The sequence below is a fragment of the Impatiens glandulifera genome, chromosome 1 (assembly GCF_907164915.1).
Source record: "Impatiens glandulifera chromosome 1, dImpGla2.1, whole genome shotgun sequence".
Taxonomy (NCBI): Eukaryota; Viridiplantae; Streptophyta; class Magnoliopsida; order Ericales; family Balsaminaceae; genus Impatiens; species Impatiens glandulifera.
In genome coordinates this window covers 112,254,750-112,279,066 of record NC_061862.1, presented here as the reverse complement: position 1 = coordinate 112,279,066, position 24,317 = coordinate 112,254,750, and the positions used below count along the sequence as shown (strand labels likewise).

General features: G+C 28.1%; 2 protein-coding genes across 2 annotated transcripts; both read right to left on the bottom strand.

Moving 5' to 3' along the window:
- Window positions 1–457: 457 nt before the first annotated feature.
- LOC124919163 (leucine-rich repeat protein 2-like) lies at window positions 458–1,941 on the bottom strand. Its single transcript, XM_047459369.1, has 7 exons — window positions 1,736–1,941; window positions 1,510–1,642; window positions 1,349–1,420; window positions 1,055–1,198; window positions 894–965; window positions 748–819; window positions 458–676 (listed from the first exon to the last, which is right to left on the bottom strand). Exons 1-7 carry the CDS (start codon window positions 1,815–1,817, stop codon window positions 607–609), a joined length of 645 nt encoding a protein of 214 aa, XP_047315325.1. The 5' UTR covers window positions 1,818–1,941; the 3' UTR covers window positions 458–606.
- A 5,424-nt stretch (window positions 1,942–7,365) lies between these two features.
- LOC124940600 lies at window positions 7,366–8,735 on the bottom strand. The gene is made up of 3 exons (XM_047481128.1): window positions 8,717–8,735; window positions 7,968–8,539; window positions 7,366–7,854 (listed from the first exon to the last, which is right to left on the bottom strand). The coding sequence occupies exons 1-3, from the start codon at window positions 8,733–8,735 to the stop codon at window positions 7,366–7,368; spliced, it is 1,080 nt and encodes a 359-aa protein (XP_047337084.1).
- Window positions 8,736–24,317: the final 15,582 nt, after the last annotated feature.

The window sequence follows — 24,317 nt, the reverse complement described above, 5'->3', positions numbered from 1 at the left end:
TTTGGGTTGGTTTGAGTTATTTATTTTAATTTTTTAAAAGTTTGACAACATTTGATAACACTTAAAAATGAAAATGAATAACATTATTTTTTTGTAAGTTCTAGTGAATTTTTTAAATGTTTAGAATAATATCCGTTATTATTTAAGATCTATGACCATGTGAGTGGATTGTTAAATGAAATATTATCCAATTATTGTCTACTGTAATATTGTATCCAATAGTGTAAACCTAATTCTACATTTTAGAAGTCAATATTAAGCTCCATATATTCAATATTCAGTTTCAATTGATTTGGTGAAACTCCATTACAAAGGATAATGTCAAGATTCAATAAAATCAATCAACAATTTCTTTGTCAAACTAAATACAAAACTCCCCCAAACTATTCTTACTTAGCTCTAACACCTCTAAGAAAAAAACATCAATAAATTTATTTGAAAACATTTTGTTCCCACATAAAGTTACACAACTTTTCATTATAAGAAAAGAAAACCACAAACAATATTTTATATAATCTTCGACAAAATTACACATAGCACATAACTGGTTTTCCTCCTTTTTTGATTTCTATAGCTAAAAACAATCTACGAATAAGCCCCATTTCTTCAGCACCCAAAGTCATAGGGCACGAGTCCTTTCAACTCCGGTCCATTCAATCTACTATTGTTCGCATAACTGAAAAAAAGTAAGAAGAAAATCGGTTATAAAATGATTTTGTGTCACAAAACAACTAGTTAAATTAATACCTTTCCATTGGAAATGTAGAGAAAGGTCCATCAACTGGAATTGTTCCACAAAGATCATTGTTCGATACATCGCTGCAACATTTTCCGATATCAAAATGAATTTTTAAAAAAAAGAACTAGATCGAGTTTTTGCTTATTATACTCACAGAACTTTAAGGTTGGTAAGGGCAGTTAGTTCTCGAGGAATTGAACCAGTGAGCTTATTGTTATTCAACCGTCTGTTTTGTAACATTTTGTTACAAAAGATTAGACATCAATGTTATTATAACTAGAATGTAATGTTTGAAAACTAAATGAATATACTTACAAGAAACGGAGTGACTTCAAATTAGAGATAGAACTAGGGATTCTTTGTTCAAAGTTGTTTCCATATAAATCAAGGCTAATCAATTTCCTCAAATTACCCAATTCCTTTGGGATCTTACCCTTTAGGTTATTCCTATAAAGCTGCCTGAAATTCCAAAAACCATGCTTCAAGATTAAGTCTTTTTTTAGAAAACAGTCGAATCAAAACTCAAACATAGGTAACAAATCAAAGGGTTTGACATGAAAATTGAAATTGAATTGATTTGGGTGGAAAAAAAAAAGAAGAAAGTATTACAGGTATTGAAGGTATTTGAGTTGGCCAAGCTCTGGACCAAGAGAACCAGATATGTTAGAATTACCCAAATCCCTGAAAGATTGAAACAAAAATAGTAAATAGAAATGAACAAAAAAAAATCTGAAAGAAGAGATTGGGAGAGAGAGAGAGAGAATACAGACAGACGAACGACATGGTTAGAGGAATCGCAGGTGACATGAAACCAGGTGCAAGGATTGACGAGGGTTGGGTCCCAACTCTGCAAAACATCTGTGGGGTCTGATAATCTGCTCCTCAGACTATGTAAAGCGTTTCCTAAAACATAAATTTAGATGATTCAATCGATCGATCAGAAACAAACAAAACAAAACCCTAGAAATTAATTGAAGTTGTTGATGTTGTTGTTACCTTCAGAGTTGGTGGAAAAGGAAAGAGAGAGACAGAGAAAGAGAGAAAGGAAGAAAAGGAGAAGAGAAGGAAGAAGATCCATTTGAGGGAAATGAATGTAAAGCAAAAGCAAAGCAAAACAAGTAAAGAAGTAAAGAGAAGGAATTCAATAAGTCAGTCAGGTCAATAAATCAACGCCAACCCAAAAATACCCAAATCTCTCTCCCACCAAACAATATTTTCAATTTTCAAATAATCTAGAGAGAGAAAGAGTGTGGTCAGTCACGCTTTGATGATCATGCGGAGAAGATGTAAAGGAAAAGGAAGAGGAAATCACGCTTTGGGCGTGAAGCTGAGTGGAATTGGTCATTAATGGGTCCTACTCATTCTTTCTTTTCTTTTGTGGACTTTCCAACAACTAAACGTGTTGACCCAAGAGTATTATAGTACTTTCCCACCATTACTATACAAAATACAAAATACAAAATAAAAAATAAAAAATAAAAAAAAAATAGAAAATCATATCTTTATTTTAACTAGGTTATATATATAAGTAAAATTGAAAAATCTAATCCAATTTATGAAAAATCTATCAAAATAATTATAAACTCACCCAATAGAGTTCTCACTAATTCACTATTTCATGTATTGATCAAGTCGGGTGGGTTGATAGTTTAAATAATAAAAATTTGTCGTGGGTTCTATGTATTCAATTTTATTAATTAACTTTTTTTTAAATATATATATGGTTAATTATTTTTTTTTATGATTAAATTGATCAACCGACTAAACTGATCATGTTATTAATCAAACTGTTTGGTGTACGAGGTTAAATCATGGTTCTCTCCTTTTACGTGAGAGGAAACAGAAAGGTCATAGGAGATTTGGGAACAAAAGATCCTATCCCACGATTAAATATGAAATTTTGATGAAGAAAATCGTTTGTATTGAAATATTTACACTGTTAATCTTAATACCTAAACAAAATTCTCAAATACAATTACTGTTAAAGACATTTTTAAATTTAAGTTCAAAAGTTCATACTCAATCTTCCAGTTGAAAATCGTGACAACTTCCTACAAGTTTGAAAGAAAAAATTATTTAAAATGTTATGATAATTTGGGTCTATTAGTGTGTTGGTATTAAGCTTATTTAATTTATTAACACGTATCATTATAATTTAGTTTTTTTTTATTTTCATTAAAAAAATTATCATTACGAAAATGAAAATAATTATTGAGATAAAAAAAATGTGAAATAATAATTTATCTCTAGATAATATGACTTTCCATAACTCTTTACATATGTGTAATGAAAGTGAGCATGCTGAAAAAGCTCTCAATTAGTAAATTAGCTTGAAAGTGCATGAAATCTGTTTTTTAAATATTTTTGTGAGTCATTAATATTAACTGACACTTAGTCATTATGTTGTTCAATGAGTTTTAATATTAAAATATTATATTAAAGTTAAATTAAAAGAAAGTTAGATGAGAGTTTATCTAATTTATTATTTAAGTCAAACCAACTTTAAATAAATAATGTGAATAAGTAGAATTGAGGTACCTAATGAATATAAAAATACGAGATTTAGGCATAATATAGTAACTCCCTAATTAAGGATATATCCTTTTGTTTTATACATTAAATTTTGATTTATAAAATATATATGATAATATTTTTTTTTTGAAAAATGTCATGTATATTGAAAATAAAAAATAAATAAATAAAAGATGTACTACATATGTTATTGAGTTCGTAAATCGTCTAAAAAACGATTAACTCCCCGACAGATTCTACTTACTTTCATTAACGAATCTCAGAAAGCGTCGTAATAATAGTATTAATGATGTCAATGGGTACACTTGGATACCCGATGATCGGATTCAGATATTTTAAACCGAGTTCGGGTATGGGGAGGGAAGAAAGTACCCGATCGAGTACGGGGTCAGAGATGAAGAGTGTGCAAAACTCAAACTCGATACACAACTATATTAATATTAATATTTTTTTTTGTTAAGTATTGATGGACCTTTCATTTTCACATCCTCATCAATATTTTCTTCATAATAATTACATAATTTATTTTGTACTTATATACACTTCTCCTCAAACTTTACTCCTACTCAGATTTCAATATTTTTCACACTTCTTCTTTTATTATAAAAAGTTTATTTCTCTTTAATCACTTTTTAATTTCATCTCTACATGTTCTTCAATTATAAAATTTTTTTCTCTCTATCACTTCTTTGTCTTTTCTTTGTCTTCATCTATTAATATTTTTCAATATTTCCTATTATCTTCTTCAATTATAGTAATTAGGAAGTTCTTGTGCGATGCACAGGGATAAAAATATATTGTTACAACGTATCAGGTTCATTAAATTTAGTGTTGAATTTTAAATATAAGGTGTTATTAGTCTATTTGGTTGAAAAGTTTTATTTGTTTTGTTAAGTTGCGAGTTCGAAACATACCTATAACATGCTTTATTTTATTTTTAACCATTTTAAGTTTATGGGCGGGTCAACCCAGAATCTGACTCAAGTATCAATTTACTCACATATATATTTAAATTAACCACAGCTCTCGACCCGGCAATCCGGACACTTTCAAAATTAAGCATTATATATATATATATATATATATATATATATATATATATATATATATATATATATATATATATATATATATATATATATATATATACCAAAGTTGTTATTTTCTTTAACATTTATAAAATACTAAGTAAATAATGCTTCTATTTTTTTATTTCGATATTACTACTTCAAATTTATTATTATTTAGTTATTCTTTAAAATATTTATTTTGTAAATTCATTCTAATAAAATATAAAATTTATATTTCAATCGGTAATAGGATACCCATTAGAGATTGGATACCGACGAATGCGGAATGGGGAAGAAATAGAGATACTCGTCGGGTAGTAAAATGAAAATCAGGTATGGGGATAGTTACTTCACTACCCGGCGGATAGGGTACTCGTTGTCATCGCTAAATAGTATTATGAATTATACGCATCAAATAACAATGATTATTAAAAGTTCGACGATTTTTCTCTAATCAGATAGTCCACCAAAAAATAATTGAGATGATAACTCAAATACATAGGTCTGTCATATCAGTCGCATCAATCCAATCTTTCCAGCAATACTCTGCAAATGACTTCAAATACTAGTCAACATCGACAATGTAAAAGTAAGTGAGTTATCGATTCAACCTCTTCGTGACACATACGACTAGCCATAATATAATTTTTTTCATAAACATAACATCCGTCAGAATTTCACCGTCAATAATGCTCCATCCGAAATATATATGATAATATTAAATTAATCCTTTTAATAGTTCATATCTTTAAACGTGTAAGAATTTGGTGATGCAAAAATATTAATTATCTGAATAAATTCGAAATCACTTGGGAAGAAAGAGCCAACGGAGATCCAAATCAAAAAGTTTTACCCAAAAAAACAATGAATAAAAGTGTAAGTTTGAAGGTTTCTAAGATTGTTTTCCAAATGAAAATTTTAAATTTTGTATAATTCCTCAACTTACAGAAAACTTTCCTATCAAAGCTTGGAAATCATTAATTATTAACTCATGTTTTTAGAAAAAAATTTCAAAGCTATTTTTGCAGCCATCACACTTGAATTTGATCTTCTCTAGAAAATCTCGTCCGAACATGTTTCCTCCAATCTTAATTTGAATAATAATTTTCCCAAGGTAGTGGAGGAATATTGAGTCAACTTTTTGCACGAGGGGTCATTCCAAATGAACATTTATAATCAGTTCCAATTTTATAGTAAAATTAATGAAGAATTGAATATTTAACTTCAACAATATGTTTTCATGTTTTCCATTTATTCTCACATTTTTTTTAGAATTCATGAAAAATAAAGTGATATTTAATTGTAAGATATTTGAATTTAAGCATTGAAATCTATGATATTTGTTTTCAATATGATAGTGAATTATTTGATCTCCAAGTTTATCGCTTGACTTTTGTTTTGATGTTTTGCTTTCCAAAAACAAAGTCCCCTCAAATGTTTTGATTTATCGAGATGGAGTTCATGACTTCAAATATTGTTGGTTAGAATTGTAAAAGATTATTAAAAATATCTAAATATTAAATCAATTATTTTGCGACTAAATTTGGGAAAGAACATGCTCACATTATATATAATAGAATTTCTAGAAACACAATTTTTATAAGAATAAATGAACAAGAATAATGTTCAATTTCCAACTTTGAAATTTATTAGTTATTTGTTGATAATAAAATCTCAACATTTTATTCAAAGTTACTATTATATGGTGTCGTGTTTTAATATGTAGTAGTGCGTTTTGTTTTGTTAGTGAAACAAAAATTTGCTTCAATAATTTGTTTTTAAATTTATCAAATTTAACAAAATTTTAACTTTTAGTTTGATTACTCATTTTATTATTAGTTTTTATAATGAAATGTATTAATATTAAATTTTTTATATTAATAAAAGGAAATCACTATAAAAAAAACTTTATCTTTAATTTCATTTTATCTTGAAAAAAACTTTTTTTTTTACCTATTATTAAAAAATAAAAATAAAAAACATCTTAATTCGATAAAAAAAAAGTAAAAAATAATTGCAGCTTTAGTTATATAAAAAAAAAATATTATTCTTAATTCATAAAATTAAGATATAAACTGATATATATTAAGGAAACCAGATGTTGAGTGCCCACACTCTTATAATGTGGTAACTTCAATGACAAAATTCAGGTCACATTCTTTTACAAACCACTTGCTTTGTTTCTTTACTACCCTCTTTCTTCTTCTTCCTTTCACGAACTACTAATTTACCATCAAATGTTCATTGTTAGATCCATAGGAGTGAGACGCAGCTTATCTATTTTCGATTTTTTACCCAATATGTCTTTACTTTTCTATTTTACTTGAGCTAACATATTAATGGAGAACGGAGAGCAAGAATAACCAGAAGTAGCGAGAGTAAGGAGACGGAAGTAGGGAGCTGAGAGCTGAATTGAAGGTTAGCGATGTAACGAAGTCACAACGAGGACTTCAATGATCGAACCGCGAGGAAGTTGATTAGAACAATAATAAAGACTTTAGAGAGAAACAAACTTGAATGAAATTCTTTCCACTGAACTTGTGAAAATAAGGGCACGATTGCAACTTTTATATAAAGTTAAGCAAAACTTAGACATTTAAATAAGGGACTTGGAGAGTTTCATTTACTAGAGATAATTTCAAAAGACTTGGATAATCCAAGAGACTCTTGAATAACAAAAAGACACAATTATATTATTATTATTTTAATTTCTAACACTCCCCCTTAAAGTGATGTCCGATAAACTAGTTCCAACTTAGATCGTAGATCTTTGAAAGGACCTTTAGGAAGTGTTTTATGAAGATATCAACAACATTGTCTTCACACCTTACTGCAATCATCTCAATGATTCCCTCCAATATTTTTTCACGAATAAAGTGATGCTCCAACTCAATGTATTTTGTCCGCAATACTCAAAATTTCCTATTTTGTTCTCCTTCTACCTTCTCTTTGAACTCAATAAATTTAGAGAACACTTCAGATTCCTCTTTCACAAAATAAACTCAAGTGAACCAGAAAAATCATTTACAAACAACAACATATATTACTTCCCGAGTACGAGACAGTCCGAGTTTGTCCCATCAAGTCACTATGAACTCGATTCAAAGGACCCTTGCTTTTCGATATAGAGTTGTCAAATGGAAGTTGATGAGCTTTCCCATATTGACATCCTTCACACACACTGCCCTCCTCGATCCTTAAATCTTCTAGTAGACCTTCGACAAATTTCTTTCGAGACATAACACTAAACTTAGTCATATTGAGATGTCCAAGTCTTGCATACCATAGAAAGAAGATGTTTTTGTCGTTCACCTTTTCGATGTACGAAGTTGATGATGAAAGGACAAAGAGATCATTTACCCGAGTTCTAGTGTGAACCACATATGCCTTGATTTCTTTCACGTTCCTTAAAAACTTCACATCATGTGGACCGAACAACACAAGATTTCCAGCATCTACAACATTTGTTAGCAGGAAAAGTTTCTTCCGAGTTCCTAGAACGTGGTAGACATTCTTCAAATTAATATGTTCTCCCTTGCTGCTATTAATGACAATTGATCATTCCTTTTTAACTTCATGATGAACCGAGTTTTGTTTTTGGGAAAATGATGAACCGAGTTATCTACCGTGACAATGTCACCGCCCTCATTATGAATTCGACTTGATGAGAACATAAAATTGTCTCTAGTAACGTGATGTCCGCACCCTAAATCAACAATCCACTTTTGATCGGTCTCATGTTTATCATGAGACGCCTCTGTTTTATTTTCCTTCGAAATCATCACATTAACATGAAAAATCTTGTCCCAGTCCTCCTCAACACGTTGGTCAGACTTTTCTCCGATATTTGAACTAGCAAAATTTTCATTCAAATTTACTCGACAATTTCTCTTGAAGTGTCTAGTCTTGCCGCACCTGAAACACTTAAGGAGTTTTTTGAGAAAAATTGAAGAATCCTGATCTGTTTCTTCATTCTTCGACTTTCCCTTTTTCCAACTTGATTTCTTCACGAATAGTGCACGGTTCGACTCTTCCTTTATACTCGTTCCATCCATTTGTGCGGCCAACGACTCTTGAGATGACAAGAGATTTTCGAACTTCTCGAGTGAAGGTTGTTGAGCCCAACCTTGAATCGAGATGATGAATGGCGTATACTCGGGTCGAAGCCCTCGAACAATATACCTCTTCGTTCGAGCCTCTGAAATTTTCTCATTTGGGTTTAGTAAGGAAATTTATGAGCATATGTTTTTTACCTTAAGAAAGAACTCTAAGACAATTTCGATTTATTTTGCGTTTGCCAACTTGTTTTCAAGCATTTGGAGACGAGTCTCATTCTTTTTTTTGAAAAGACGATCAAGTGTTTTTCAGATCTCACGAGCAGGTCCACAACCCATGATGTGCTCAAACAGATTGTGAGAGATTGACCTCTTCAACACAAATTCTTCATTCGCGTTGAGTTTCTTTCACTTCTTCGATGCTTTCGCATATTCAGCGACATCCTTAAGAACTACATCATCGTAATAGACGACGATGTCCCACAAGTCTTCCCCGACTAGGTACGATTCCATACATGTCTTCCATTTCTGGTAGTTTGACTAATTTAACAACTCCAAAACGAGTCCAGTTACACGACCACTACTTTCCATATCGAATAACAACGATAGATTCTTCATGAATGTAACCAAAGCTCTGATACCATGCAACGAAGTCACAATCAGAAATTCAATGATTGAACCGTAAAGAAGCTTATTAGAAAAGTGAATAAAGACTTTAGAGAGAAACAAACTTAATGAAATTCTTTCTACTGAACTTGTAAAAATAAGGACACGATTACAACTTATATAAAGTTAAACAAAACTTAGACATTTAAATAAGAAACTTGAATAGTCTTATTTTCTAGAGATAATTAGCAGAGCAATTAAAGAGACTCTTGGATAACAAAAAAAAAAAAAATAATGATAACAATAATAATAATAATAATTATTATTATTATTATTATTATTATTTCTAACAAGAGAATGACCTCAAACTGTTTTGTTTTTAATTTAAGGATAAACCATTTAAATATTTCTATGATCCTTTTATCCAAATTTAAATTCTTCTCTTAAACTTACTGAAATTCAATTGGTCCAACTCCTAATAACTCTAAAAAAAAATGTTACTCAACACCAATTCATTATTTATATTCAGCTCATTATTTATATCTCAATTTATATTTAGACTAATTATTTTACTTTAAAGATTCTTCAAGGAAAATCGTTCAGAATAATTTTTGTGTTTCGATGTTTTGCATTTTAAATCGTCTAGAAGCTCAAATCACCTATTTTCTGAACTAGTGGTTGAAATTGAAAATGAAATGAATTCACTACTTTGAATTCGATTTTTACATTGATGGTTGTAGAAATTAACATAGCCAGTTTACTTAATGTTAAATTTATATGATGATGTCTTTGTTTCCATTTGAATTCAAAATCACTTTCAAATACATTAAAAATAGTAGCGGCTGCCCCTGTTTGTTCTGTTTTCTGGGCAGCCTTCTGCATTTGTTGCATTTGTTTAATTGAAGTTCAAACTTTCCTTTGTCCTTTAAAGCTAAAAACCTACTATATGATTTTTTAAGTTGGATTTCAATGCTGAAATTTCATAAACTTATTTTTTTTTTACTTCACATGAAGCCTTAACAAGATGATTGCCTATACATATATAAAAATAATTGATTAAATTTGATTTCTTCAATTTTACTTTTTTGTTTAAATGATGATCTGAATTGATAAAGATAACTTGAATTGGTGATTTACTTTGAATGATGTTCATACTTTGAATGAATTAAATTGTAAAGGTTAGAAATAATGTCTTGAAATAACATAAAATATATATACATACGATGTTACAAATAAATAAAAATAAAATAAGATATACGAAGAACAATATCACCGTATTTGATGGTTGATTCGAGGCATGTGTTAGACACATTTCCCTTAAAACAGTTCCACCGTCTCCCCGTGTGCTAGAGCTTGTCACAGATGGCTGTCTCCCAGGGTACAACGAATCTAGTAGTGATTCAGCACCGGAATCACTACACAACGAGTTTGATAAAGTACCTGAACTATCACCGGGTTTCAATGGAAAATATCGAGCGAAGAACTCGAAGAACACTCACAAAACAAGAAGAAGGCTTTTAGAATTCTAGAGTGAGAAAGATGAAGGATAAAGAAGTTGTTTTTGATTAGAGATGAGAGGTCTTATATTGTTGAAAGTTAAACCATTAAATAAAATCATCATTTGATCAAACGGTTGACATTGTCTGCCTCTTCATTACCTTAACGTTTTTCTCTTCATTATAGAGTAATTGTTTGCCAAAACAATTAAGACATTTACAATTCAATACTAACATTACATGGTTTTTCAATTTGTTAATAATAATATAAATTATCATAACAAATAATAATAATAATAATAACAAACTCATGTAAGTTACACTACAAATTAACAACATTTTGTTAATTGGTCATCAAGGCATTTTAGATCAATTAATTTAAATTAATTGATTTAAATTATACATTTGGATCAAATTTCACCCTTTAATTCACTCTTGAATTTCATGTGAATTTGATTTGATTTTATTATCCATATTTTAATTTCCATTTATTAATGGAATTTATAGAACTAGTTTAAAAATTCCAACAGTAAATTCATTCGCATCTTCGTTATGCGACAAAATTCAAAAATTTCAGAATCTATTAATAATTATAATCTGAGTTCTGATCAATGGAATTGGCTGAAAATTTACCTACTTGTTGTTCAACATAATGTTTAGTAAGATTGTGTGATTTCATTTCATAACTTCAGTTCTCTTATTTTTCAAAAGAATTCATCCCATTTTTTAGATATTGAATTTTCAAGCATTTTATTTATAGTTTATTTATAGTTTGCAAAAATATAAATAATGAATGAGCTTAATATAATGAGCATTATAATACAAATTAATTGAGATATAAATAATGAATGAGATAATATAGGTTCATTATTCTAAGTATTAGATCAAACTCCTAATACCTCTAAATAATTGTTGTGGTTTGGATATAAATTAATTAATTTAAATTATAAGTTATTTTTATTTTATTTAAATAATTTAAAATAGTAATAATAATAATAATGTAAATAAGTTATACTATAGCTTAAATGGTGAAATAAGATAGTGAATAACAAAATAAAAAATGATGTATTAAAGAGATAAATAAATAATTTAAAATATTATGATAATTCAACAAATTGATATAGATTATTTTAATTTGATAATATTTAAATATATATTATATTTTATTTAAAACTAAGGAGGTATATCGAGGGATTCAAAACCATCGATATAAATGTTACAATACCGAGGATTTTTTTTAAGTAGTAGCTATAAAACTCCAAATACCAAGAACTTTTTAAGTGGTCGTTACTAAACCCCAAAAACCTACAACTATTGCTTTGGTCGGCATTAATGTACTGTGTACCGACGTTTTTGTTCCTGTCGGCATTTGTCATCGCTATTAAAGTTTTTTTACTAGTGATCCTTTACATGAAGAGGCATGGAAATCATTTGATCGTAAATTTCCCAAATTTTCAACTGAGAAGCGCAATATTCATTTAGGATTGTGCGCTGATATATTTTTACCTTTTAATATATCTACATATTCTTCTTGGTCAGTGATGGTGACTTCATACAATCTTACACTAGGTATGTGTATGAAGACACAATACATGTTTCTTCGTTAATTGTGCCCATGCTATCAAATTAAAAGAAAAATATTGACATATATTCAACCATTAATAAAAGAGTTAAACGACTATGGGTGGAAAGTGTTTCAACATTCGACATATCAAGTGGAAAAGCATTCAATATGAGAGCAAGTCTTTTATGGACAATTAATGATTTTCTAGCATATGGAATGGTATATAGTTGGGATACTACCGAAATTGATGGATGTTATATATGTATGAAAGATTCAAAATATTTTCGATTGAAATTTGGTATGAAGTCGTTCTACTTTGATTCTCATAGACATTTTTTACCAAAGAAACATCAATTCATGCGAGATAAAAAATTATCAAAGACTGAATTGAGTTGTCATCTCCCCCACAAAGACCGAGCGACAATGAAATATTGTCAATGTTATGTGATTTGTCCACAACTATGGAAAATCATTGTGGTACGTCTTCAGATTTCGATGTGTTGCATAAATGGACAAAAACAAATTTTGTGTTGCAAAAAAAAATTTAACAATGTCATCCACACCAATATGATTACCTAGTGGTAATAAGTATTTTTCTTCATCGTCAAACTAATGTTAGTCTTACTGCTCCCATATACAAACCTAATAAATGTTTGACTGATCTAAGTTAATATTAACTTGTTATTTTGCTAGGATACATTGTGTCCAAAAGTATTATTAAAGAATTTGTAATGATAACATTAAAAAGTCATTGACTTAGACATTACTTTGTTATCACCTATGATAACAAGATTTCAATTCTTTATACCATCCATTCATTCTGTTTTATTGTTGATTGAGGAAACTATCAGTAACATCATTTGTTATTGACTGTGAAAGTATAGCTTAGGATAGTGAATTAAAGAATAAAATTTTACCCATCTAGGTAAGTTGCACAATGCCCAATTTATGGTGTCTTATGTTATGCTACAACAAACATAAAGTTTGATAGGCTTGTTATTACCTAAAAAAATTGTATTCATTTACAATCCATAACTCTAACATTCAGGAAAAAGATAAATAACAATGTCATTCTACATAGATGTGATAACAAGAAAATTGACTCATAAGAGGTGGATATCCCTATCCTCCTTGAGAGGTCTTGGGTTCAAGCCCGTTAAGCGGCAAGTTCTGTGTCCGATTAAATTGTTAAGTGTGTTTGTGGGCTATATAATTAACCCTCCTGTGGCCACATTTTATCCCACCAAGGTAGTTCAGTAGTAAGAGTCGGCTTAAGACACCAAAATGTCACGAATTCAATTCCATCTGAAAGTTTTTTTAGTTTAAGTGAGAAGCCATAGTTGTGGAATGTTATACTAATTCTTCTTTAATTCCTAAAAAAAAGAAAATTGACTCAGTTCAGACTGTTATACAATAAATATAATAATTATTATTCTTGGTTCATTCAGCAAAGAAACTCCACTTTGTAAGCATAAAGTTATTTCAGTTTAAATATTTCTTCTAGCTTTCTCCATGAGCTACCTACCCTTGTTAACAAGGGATAGTTATATTTCTTAATTACATTGGAAAGATATTCTCAATTCCTAATCTCGAAGACTAACAATCATCATCATCTTCAACTATGATATTACACAACTCACAAACAATACCTTCATATACAACACACGTATGTTTATAATCATTAGAAGCTTGATTAGAAGCTTGTTGTATTATATAATGTCCCATCTATATACCTTCATATACAACACAAGTATGTTTATAATCATTAAAAGCTTGGTGTATTATATAATGACCAATTTATATACTTTGATAAAAAAAATTAAGTTCACTGTTATCTTAACTTGTTTTCTTTTCATGAAGATCATGTTTGAAGAAAATACACAAGATACAAGAGTTTCATCTTAGTCTTAATATTCACACATAAATGATACTTCTGAAATCTAACTTGACAGACTTAAGTAAGTGTTTCACATCTTTATCAATTTTAAATATAGATATATTATTTAGATATTTTTTCCATTTATTACACTTTATTGTATTAATTCAAATCTAATAATTAATTTTAATATTTTGATAGTTTTTTACCGAACGTTACAAGCATATTAAACGGAATAATAACGTCTTATGTGTAAGGAGGTCCCTACATTAATTAAAATGATGTGCCATTAAAAATTAAAGAATTATAGTGGCATCAATTCAATGTAAGTTAATTTTATTATTTTGTTTATAATAAATGAATACAAATATGTTATAACCTAATAATTTGTATGATAGTTGCGTTTCAAATACAATGAGATTCACACATTAGAGATTCGACAACTATTCAATAGAAAATGGGTGAAAAGATTAAAAATGTTATATACTATGCAAAACGATGTAATAAAAAGCCATAGTTTGTTTTCGACCATAGTTGGGCAAAAATGCAAAGCACTTTCGTGACTCTCAAATTTGAGTCTAAAAAGTAAAAAAATAAAAACAAGTAAAAAACAAATTCTAAAGAATATATGGACTCCATATATTGCGGAGACTCATAAGTATTTAAGCACATAAAAGACATCTTGTGAGTTTGTTAATATTTTAATTAGTAATATTTTTTTGAATTAACTAATATATTTATATATTTATAAATTTGTATTATGTTATTATATTCTCTTATCTAGGACTTGGAGTTAGGAAAACCACTCACGGTAATGAAGTCTTTCATGCTTACATATTAGAAAAAGAATGACAACTGGAGTGGACCACGAGCTACTAAAACAACGACATGAATTACTTTTATATTCAATTCAGTTGAAAATTGTTTTTTAAAAAAGTTATCACATTTGTTTTGAACAATATTATTTGTATGTGTATGTCATTTTAGGAAGAAAAAAAAATTGGAGCTTAACAAAGTTAATGATAGTTGTGATTATGCATGTAAGTGGTTCGGTTTGATCAGTTTATAAACTGAAATGTACAATCAGATCGTTGGCATCGGTTCGTCTAAATCACAAATCATTGATTTTGATTTATTAGTCGGTTTAGTTTGATGGGTTTGACAATCAGTTTGATCAATTTATTCAGTTTGATCGGTTTTAAAAATCTTCTTTCAAAAACAGCTAAAGTTATTTCTTAATTTGATCTAGAGACATCAAATATGAATATAATTTAGTACTCTAAAAAATTGAGAGAATCAACAACAAATGACATGAACATTAAAGTATAGTATAAAAAAAATTACAAAAGATGCACTCAGGGTTGCCTGCTCCCAAATCTCTTTTGTTCCCTCTCACAAGGAGGAACAAAAGTGTAATTATTTTTTAATTTTTCTTTGTGTAAAATGACTGTTTTACCTTACCCCACCTTGTGAGAGGGAACATGGGGAGTATAGGGAATTTGGGAGTAGAGGATCCTATCCCCTCAAATGTGATCATATTAAAGCTTGAAGATTATTCTAAACTCTCTATAATATATATATTACTTCCTCTTTAACTTTAAACTCCCTGTTTTGCAATTTCTACTCTAACTAACAAACAAATAGTTATCTCAATATTTATACACCAATAATAAACAAAGAAATTTTATTAACATATCATTTATTAATGTTTCAGCCTATATCATAAAATGAAAGTTTTGTACAGAAAACTCAATAGGATATAGAGAAAAAAATGATTTGCTTTGTATATTAAGGAAACCTCCCTTTGACCTCATTCATCCATTAAACCATCTTCATAATTTCATTTATATCTCTATAGCTCAAATAAGAAAAAGAATTAAGATATTACCTTGCGTCAATAATAAGTTAAATTGAAAGCTGAAATTGAAATATTATGTTGAATTCGGTCGAACAACTACATTTAATCGGTAAACTAACTAAGAGTCTTGGGAATAGAGCAATTGTTAATGGAGTGATTGATGAAGGAAGACGAAGAGCCTCTTCATTCAATAGGTTGATCTCCCGATCAGTTGCGTCGAAGTTGAAGAAGCTTGAGCAAGAGTGAAGGAAAGAATCAAAGAATTGGGAGATCCATTTAAGTTGAAATACAAACGGCGATTCGATCGGTCGATGGCACGGTTCTGCAACTAAAAAATCGACACACCGAACCAGATGGGTTCGTTCAAACTATTTTGGACCATCGGTTTTCTTAGTTTGACTAATCTAACTTGTATGAGGTCTCCAGTTAGCTTCGATTCGGTCCGGTTCTAGTGGTTCGGTCAGTTTGCTTACAGGCCTAGTTTGTGACGAATCTAAGAAAATGACAAACGAAGAATTGTGGGTCATAGTTGTGGGTGACCCTAAAAAAGGAAGAATATTTGACATGAGCATAGGGACAAACTTCTATTCGACGAATCAAGAATCTTCGTCTTTACAAATTTTAAAAAAAATACTGGATAAGAGGATATAATACAAGAACTGAAGAAAGAAAAAAGAGAAATAAAATATTCAATCTGATGTTGTAAATGTAGATCTTCTAAAATGACAAAATTATACGGGCCAAATGAATGAAATAATGACAACATTGAAAAGTGGAAATGCATGACAATGATAAAGTATATATTTCAATTTTACTAATTAAATTTCGATAATATAAAAGTCTTTATAATTAATTTTAAGAAAACCATTACGTTTAATGGATTGTCTTACTAATATAATTAGTTTAAAATTTAATTTGAATGTATTTTGTGATTATGGATGATTGATGATGTTATTTTGTTTTATGTATGTATTTTGTGATAATAGATGATTTATTATGTTATTTTATTTTATATTTAGTTTTAATGTAAGTTATTTAGACGAATATTCTCATTAATAAATTGAAAATTAGGAATGAATGTCGCAAATAGTTAAAAATAAATTAATAATTTTGTAAGAAATTTCATCGAAATTTTCGTAATAAAGAGTGGTGCAAACTCTGTCGTCAATATTCATCGACTAAACAACATTAAATGGACAAAATGTCGCAAATTTAACCGGAAATACCGTAGGAATAAAAAGCGTCGCAAAAACTTTACAACTAAATATTTATCCGTCCGAGTATTAGCTACGCATATTTGTGAAAAATGGTCGAGTCAAGCTATGTTAGGATCGGCACAAACAATAGTAAGGGGGGAATAATTGTTGTGCTCAACTTGACTTTCGATTCGATTTTATTCATGTTAGAGAATAAAATATGTTTCTATTCTTCAGAAATCTTCGCAAGCTCTTGAACGAATTTAAGTGCGAAAATGTTTGCTCGATTTGAAGCGGTAAATACATACATTAAATGCAGAAAAGAAATAACACATTGAGATTTATGGATGTTCGGAGATAAAACTCTTACGTCACACATTCTTCTGTTTCTAGAAGGTTTTTCACTAGAATGATTTGATTCGTATAGAACAATACACAAACTCGGTCAGACACACAAGACTTAACAATTGCCTACTTCTGAACTTCTAGCTAACACTCTATTGAACATACAATCTTTATTCAACTTATAATACTGAAATTTTACACAAAAAGGACAGTAGATGAATTACAGAATTATTTTAAAGCAAGAGTAAATACAACGCTTAGGAATTCTTAATTCATAATTGCAGAATGATCGAGAGTTCGTGAAATCGGAGATCGGGGGTTCCCCATTGTACTCTACTTTCTATTTATAGGGAGATTGACAACATTTGAATCTTTCTCTTGGATACGTGTCAATTTTCCGTTGGACGCACGCCAAGTGTATGAGAACGTACATGAGAATATATTTGTTGGATCGTGGTGTACCAGATTGTACTAGAGAATATTCACTAGAACATGGTGTACAGTACAATACAAGATGTGGGCTGGCGAAATATTTGAGTACGTGGTAGATAAGTTGTTATAGCGTAATAAGTTGTCTTGACAGATGACTGAAATCAAACACTGTTGATTGCTAAGTTGATGAGCTGAGTAGATAAGCGGATGCTTCTTTAGACGACTGTTGAAGCAAGGAATCTGCTCACACTTCTTCAGATTGCACGTCTGTAGAAGCTAGACGTTTGCTCGCGCACTTCTTCAGACTACACGTCTAATGAAGTTAGACGTCTGCTCGCGCACTTTTTCAGACTTCACATCTGATGAAGTTAGATGTCTACTCGCGCACTTCTTCAGACTTCGCATCTGATGAAGTTAGACCTCCACTCGCGCACTTCTTTAGACTTCACTCCTGATGAAGTTAGACATCTGCTCGCGCACTTTTTCAGACTTCACGTCTGACGTCCACTCGAGCACTACATCAAACTTCACGTCTAATGAAGTTAGACGTCTGCTCGCGCACTTCTTCAGACTTCACGTCTGATGAAGTTAGACGTCTGCTCGCGCTTGCTCAGACAACACGTCTGAAAGAAGGAAGACGTCTTCAGACATACCTACGCAAAGACAATTTACACAACTTAGTTTTGTTCAGACCACATCATTAAAACTATGTTGTATTGATGTAAACTTATTCACCTACGTTTATTAAGACATTTTTCCTTAATTAATTATTTCTCTTTTAATTAATTTCTTTTTTCTTTATTTAACTTAATCTAACAAACTATGTTAGTATTATTGTCTTGAAATAACAGAATATATATATAAAATGGCGTTACAAATAAATAAAAATAAAATATGATATACAAAGAACGAAATCACCGATTGAGATGTTGATTCGAGGCATGTGTTTGACACATTTTCCTTAAAACAGTTCCACCGTCTCCCGTTTGTGCTGGAGCTTATCGTAGATGGCTGTCTCTCAAGATACAACGAATCTAGTAGTGATTCAGCACCAGAATCACTACACAACGAACTTGACCAACGTACCTAAACTATCACCGGGATCAAAGCAGAATTGTGTGAAACCACAATTAAAATGATCAATGGAAGGTTTTTCTGAAAAACTAAGAAGTAGTTAGCTTCTTGTGATGTTGAAAATAAAAACTAATAAAGTTCATTTAGGATGATTGAAGGATAAAAAGCTATGTAATTCTGCAATTGTTATTGTTTCTTCGACAACTTTGATCAATTGAGATATTATATAAAGATAAATTAGTCATTCAACATAATGACTAATTTCTTTAACGTATGAATAAAATCATTTAATGCAATCAATTGCATTTACATCAATTGTATTTGAAAGGTTTCAACGTATGCATTTATCATTGCATTTCAATTAAAATTTCTCATTTACATATTTATATTAATACCCATTTAACTGACTCATTCAATTAATATTTAATCCACATATATTAATTTATTTTTATGCAATAAAATGCATTTTGCAAATAAATTAAACCCCACTTTGATTAATGGAAAATTATACATTTTGTTATTTTTTCATTGTGGACAAATTCACTAACTCGATTTTATTTTTGGGATTCACCCATTCAATTTTATTTTTGAATTCTCATTTTCATTCATATAATGGAAACCATCTACATAGTCTAAATTCCAACAACTATGACACGTACTCGCTTTCTTTGTAAGAGTTTTAATAGAAGAAGAATTATGCAACTGCGTCTACAACTTCAAACCACCAAAAAAGGCTCATCCACAATAACAGAGTATCTTCAACGAATGAAGTCGATTGCTGACAATCTAGCTGCGGCTGCTCAACGAGTGTCCGACACCGACTTAGTTCTCTACATACTTGGTGGTCTTGGCCCCGAATATGAAGCATTCATTGTCTCGGTTACCACACGTTCTGATACAATTAGTCTAGATGATCTAACAGGTATGCTTCTTACTCACGAGTATCGCTTGGAAACTCTTCACTCTTCCATTACTTCAGCCCCACCTTAGGTTTATTTAGATGAAAATACGTCTGCAAATTTTATATTCGTTAGATATTTCGTGGATAAATTTGGTAGCAAATACAGTTTCTCCTTGAATAGTGATATAGTATTACATATTTTATTTGGTACATAGTAGATCATTATTGTGATTTGTAAAGATATAATAAATATAGGTATTCCTATATTATGTAATTTAAATATAAACATTAAAATAATATTTTAACATAAGTGCACAATTCCCCAACTATTGAGTTAAGCCACCAAGAATTTGATTTCTTTTATGCACTAAGAAAAATACACATACAAACTTACATATTATGCTCTTATTGGATTGCCCTGGTGGAAATGGTTTGTTGGTGTGACAAATTTTTCTTTGCTTCTAAAAATTGTGACAAGTGTTTGATTATAATATTTTATTCAATCTCAATTTTTTTATTATATAGGTTGGTCTTTTTTGGTGTTCTCTTGGTGATTTGTAGAGTTGAAAAAATAATTTGATTAATACAAAATTAAACTTTTGATATTGAATCTTATATAAATATATATATATTCATGATACACTTCATAGAAGAATATGGTTAATTATATAAGAGGAATCTTGCATATTCAATCATATAGAAAAGTATGTTTTTTTTTTTATATTATAGAAATTTAATAAAATCTCACAATTATTGTGCTCATATTTCAATTTAATAATGTAATAAGCAATGGAGTTAATTTAAGGTCACAAATGGATTAAAATAATATATATATATACAATCATAATTTAACTTCATAAAATGACTATTTTTTTTAAATATTTATAAATTTGTGTTAGGTAACGTCTAAAACTTTATTTTATTTATTTGAATTTTTAGACGTTATTTTTTTATTATTTAAAAAATTAATACTTTATATGTTACTTCTTATTTTTTTTAAAATCAAATAAGAATTAATTTCTTATAAGAAAAATTGATACTCAATTGTTGTTAAAATATGTAAAATATCTTTTTATATTTATATGGGTTTGATATAATTTATTAAAATATGGCAAGAGTTTTGTTTAATCGATCAAAGTTCTCGAATTTATTTCTACTAAAATTATTTTAAATTGAAATGTATTGTCCTAATTTTATTATCATGTTAGTTTCTTACATTTAAAAAAAAATAAACCAATAAACTGATTTTAAAAAGTTAATAAAATGTTTTCATGTCTTTTATTTTATTTTTTTACCAACAATGTAATTAACTAATAAATTGTATATTATTAAACATATTTTAATAATTAGAAAAAAAAAATTCAAAAGTAACACTTATACAGTGAAATATGATGTCAACGTGTATGGGCTATTTTTAAATTCTGTGGGCTATTTTTAAATTGAGTTAAGAATGAGATTTCTAATTTAACATAAAAAAATAAAAATAATTTAAGTGTGAAGCCGAATTAATCAAACACAATTCCGTGGGGGCACTTAGTGGGAAACCATCTAAAATGTTCAGAAAGCCTACCTAATTTTTTATTTAATAAAAAAAGAAACTGTACATTTCAATTTATTTTTATTAAGGCAAATTATTTGGGCGCCCTCGAATTACCTCGATCGCTCACTTTTGGCCCTCAAATTAATTTTTGAAACAAATCGTCCCTTCAATTTTTATAAAAGTCATTAATCCCTTCGTCAACTTTTTAGTTAAACCTAAGGGTTTAAGCTTAAAATATTATTTTTTTATATATTATCTTTAATCTTATATTTTATATTTATATATATAATTATTAAATCGTTTATATATAATATTATATATATTATTAAATTTTATATTTATATAATTATTAAATCTTTTATATAATATATAAATAATATATATATATATTATTTATTTTTATCTATATTTATATAAAATAAAGTTTAAAATAAGTTATATAATATATATATATATAATATATATATTATCTTTAATTAATTTATATAATATATATTTTAAAAAATAATTCTAGTGCTAAAAATAATTAAGTAATTAGAAGGTTATTATTACTTTTAACTTTTCAAATTATTTTTAAAATATATATTTTATAAATTATATAAATTTATATATATATATATATATATATATATATATATATATATATATATATATATAATGATTAGAGATAATACATATAATTTATTTTTAAATTTTATTTTATATATATATATATAAGAGATTTAATAATTATATAAATATAAAAATTAATAATAAAAGATATATATATATATATATAATATTATATATAAGTGATTTAATAATTATATATATAAAATAAAAAATAAAATTAAAGATAATATATAAGAAAATATATTTTAAACTTAAACCGTTATGTTAACCAAAAAGTTGACTAAAGGGTTATTGGTTATTGGTGACCTTTTTAAAAGTTAAAGGGACGATTTGTTTCAAAAATTAATGTGAGCGCCAAAAGTGAGCGATCGAAGTAATTCGAGGGCCGCCCAAATAATTTATCTTTTTTATTATCAAACAAACATAGAGATATTGTCCTGTTAAATACTTCATGTTGTCTAATTAAATTAATTTATATACATGGTATTTTATTCCATCCAAATTATCCTAATTTGGTGGATATTTTCTTTGTTTGACAGGGGATGGAACCCAACATTAGAATCATAACAAACATTTAAATTTAAATTTACAATGTATAATTTTTTTATATGTTAAAATAAATATATTATGAATTAAAATAAATATTTAGTTTATTAGACTAAATATAATATAGATTATTTTAATTAATAGTATTTCATATAGATAAAAAAAAAATAGTATTTTGTGATCTATAATTATAGTGGTGTCTCGTGCATAAGAAAATAGCTCATTTTAATTTTCTATTTGGACACAAAAATACATTATTATGAAAAACTCATTTTGAATAAATTATTCTTAGTATATTATTGTTATCTTCTAGAATAAAAACTGTATAAGTAGAGAAAATTTCTAGATGAACCGTTTCAACAAAAATGAAACCGGGACACTACTTAATTTCTATGTGCCTTATATATTATTTTATAATAATGAAAAAAAAAATAATGCAATTAATTTATTAGCACAAAATCTTAACAACTGATTACAGACCTAAAAATATATATAAAATAATCTCACATCTTCTTTTAAAGTAAGTGGGTCTCATTTCATCTAATATAATAAGTTATTATTATATTATTTGGCTTGCCTAGGGATTTGAAAACAGAAGGAGTATTATTCTTTTATATATTATAATAACTTAATTTTAATATAATAAAATTACAATAATAATAGAAAATGATCAAAGTAAATTTGGGTGATTTTTTTTATTTTGTTTTGATTTATTTATCTACTATCATCTCAATTTTAGTATGATTTTTAATTTTATTTGATATTATTTATTTGAATCATAATCTCAATTAAAGTGTTTTTTTATTTAATAAAAAGATTGTTTTATTAGATGATGATGTAGATGATTGTGATATTGTTTTTTATAAATATAAAATGTATTTTTTTTAAATGATCTTTCAAATGAAAAATTAAATATATTTCAAGTCAATGGCTAAGAATTAACTATTTTAATTTAGAATTTTAAATGAAATGAAATTGAATTAAATATGAAATAAATAAGCATATTGTATGACAACCTGCCAATTGTTGTATCCAGATGGAAGTTTTGGGGACAGGTGTTGGAGCCATCCCACTCAAATCAACATTTTAAAGTCTTCTTTTGATTGTGATCTTCTTTTCAATTAATTATTTGTTTTTAATATTAATAAAGTTATTTTTACTTAATTTAATATATTTTAAAATAGTTAAGTTTGTTTGTCACCCTAACCAACTTATTATTAAAATATTTGAATTTAGGAATTTTGAAAAAAAAAAGATGACCTAGTTGCTTTGCTTATAAGAAATAATTTTCTACAAAAATATTATAAGAAAAATTAATGTTTATTTTGTATACCAAAAGTGAAATAATATGTCAAAAAAATTAATGCCGCATTCATTGGCAATTCATACCAACTTGGCCTGATAATTTAGGTGCACTTTTTAATACCATTGACAAATGCCTTGCTTTATAATAGTAAGTAGTAATTTAGAAAAAACCCAATTTGATTTGTATATACACCCTTCAGTATTTTGATGGGTTTAAGTTATATAATATTTTATTTATTGAAGTTTAATATTCTTGCAATATATATTTTATGATATGAAAATTATGACTTAAATGCCAGTTTCTTAATTGTAATGACAATGATAAAAATATGTGATAGTTTGTGGTGTTTATGAAAAGATATAACACCGAGTAAATTAATTCAACTGTTCAATTAATTCGTTAAATATGGGTTACAACTATAAGACTGTGGTTTAAAATTTTGATAAATTGATGTAAATTCAAACTTTATTTGTTGATCTAATTAACAAAAAAATTAGATGGTTTTCATATTTATGTATTTAGTTGTAATCACGTCATTTTAAAATATAGACAATTATTAAAATTGTAAA

Bases quoted from the DNA above. Each gene is read 5' to 3' on its own strand.
- LOC124919163 (XM_047459369.1), bottom strand. From the start codon at position 1,817: ATGGATCTTCTTCCTTCTCTTCTCCTTTTCTTCCTTTCTCTCTTTCTC. The intron at 1,199-1,348 runs GTAATACTTTCT...TTGGAATTTCAG, and splicing joins CTCAAATACCTTCAATACCT to GCAGCTTTATAGGAATAACC. The intron at 677-747 runs GTATTAATTTAA...ACTTTTTTTCAG, and splicing joins TCTACATTTCCAATGGAAAG to TTATGCGAACAATAGTAGAT.
- LOC124940600 (XM_047481128.1), bottom strand. The intron at 7,855-7,967 runs GTAGATAACTCG...ATTAATTTGAAG, and splicing joins AGGGCGGTGACATTGTCACG to AATGTCTACCACGTTCTAGG.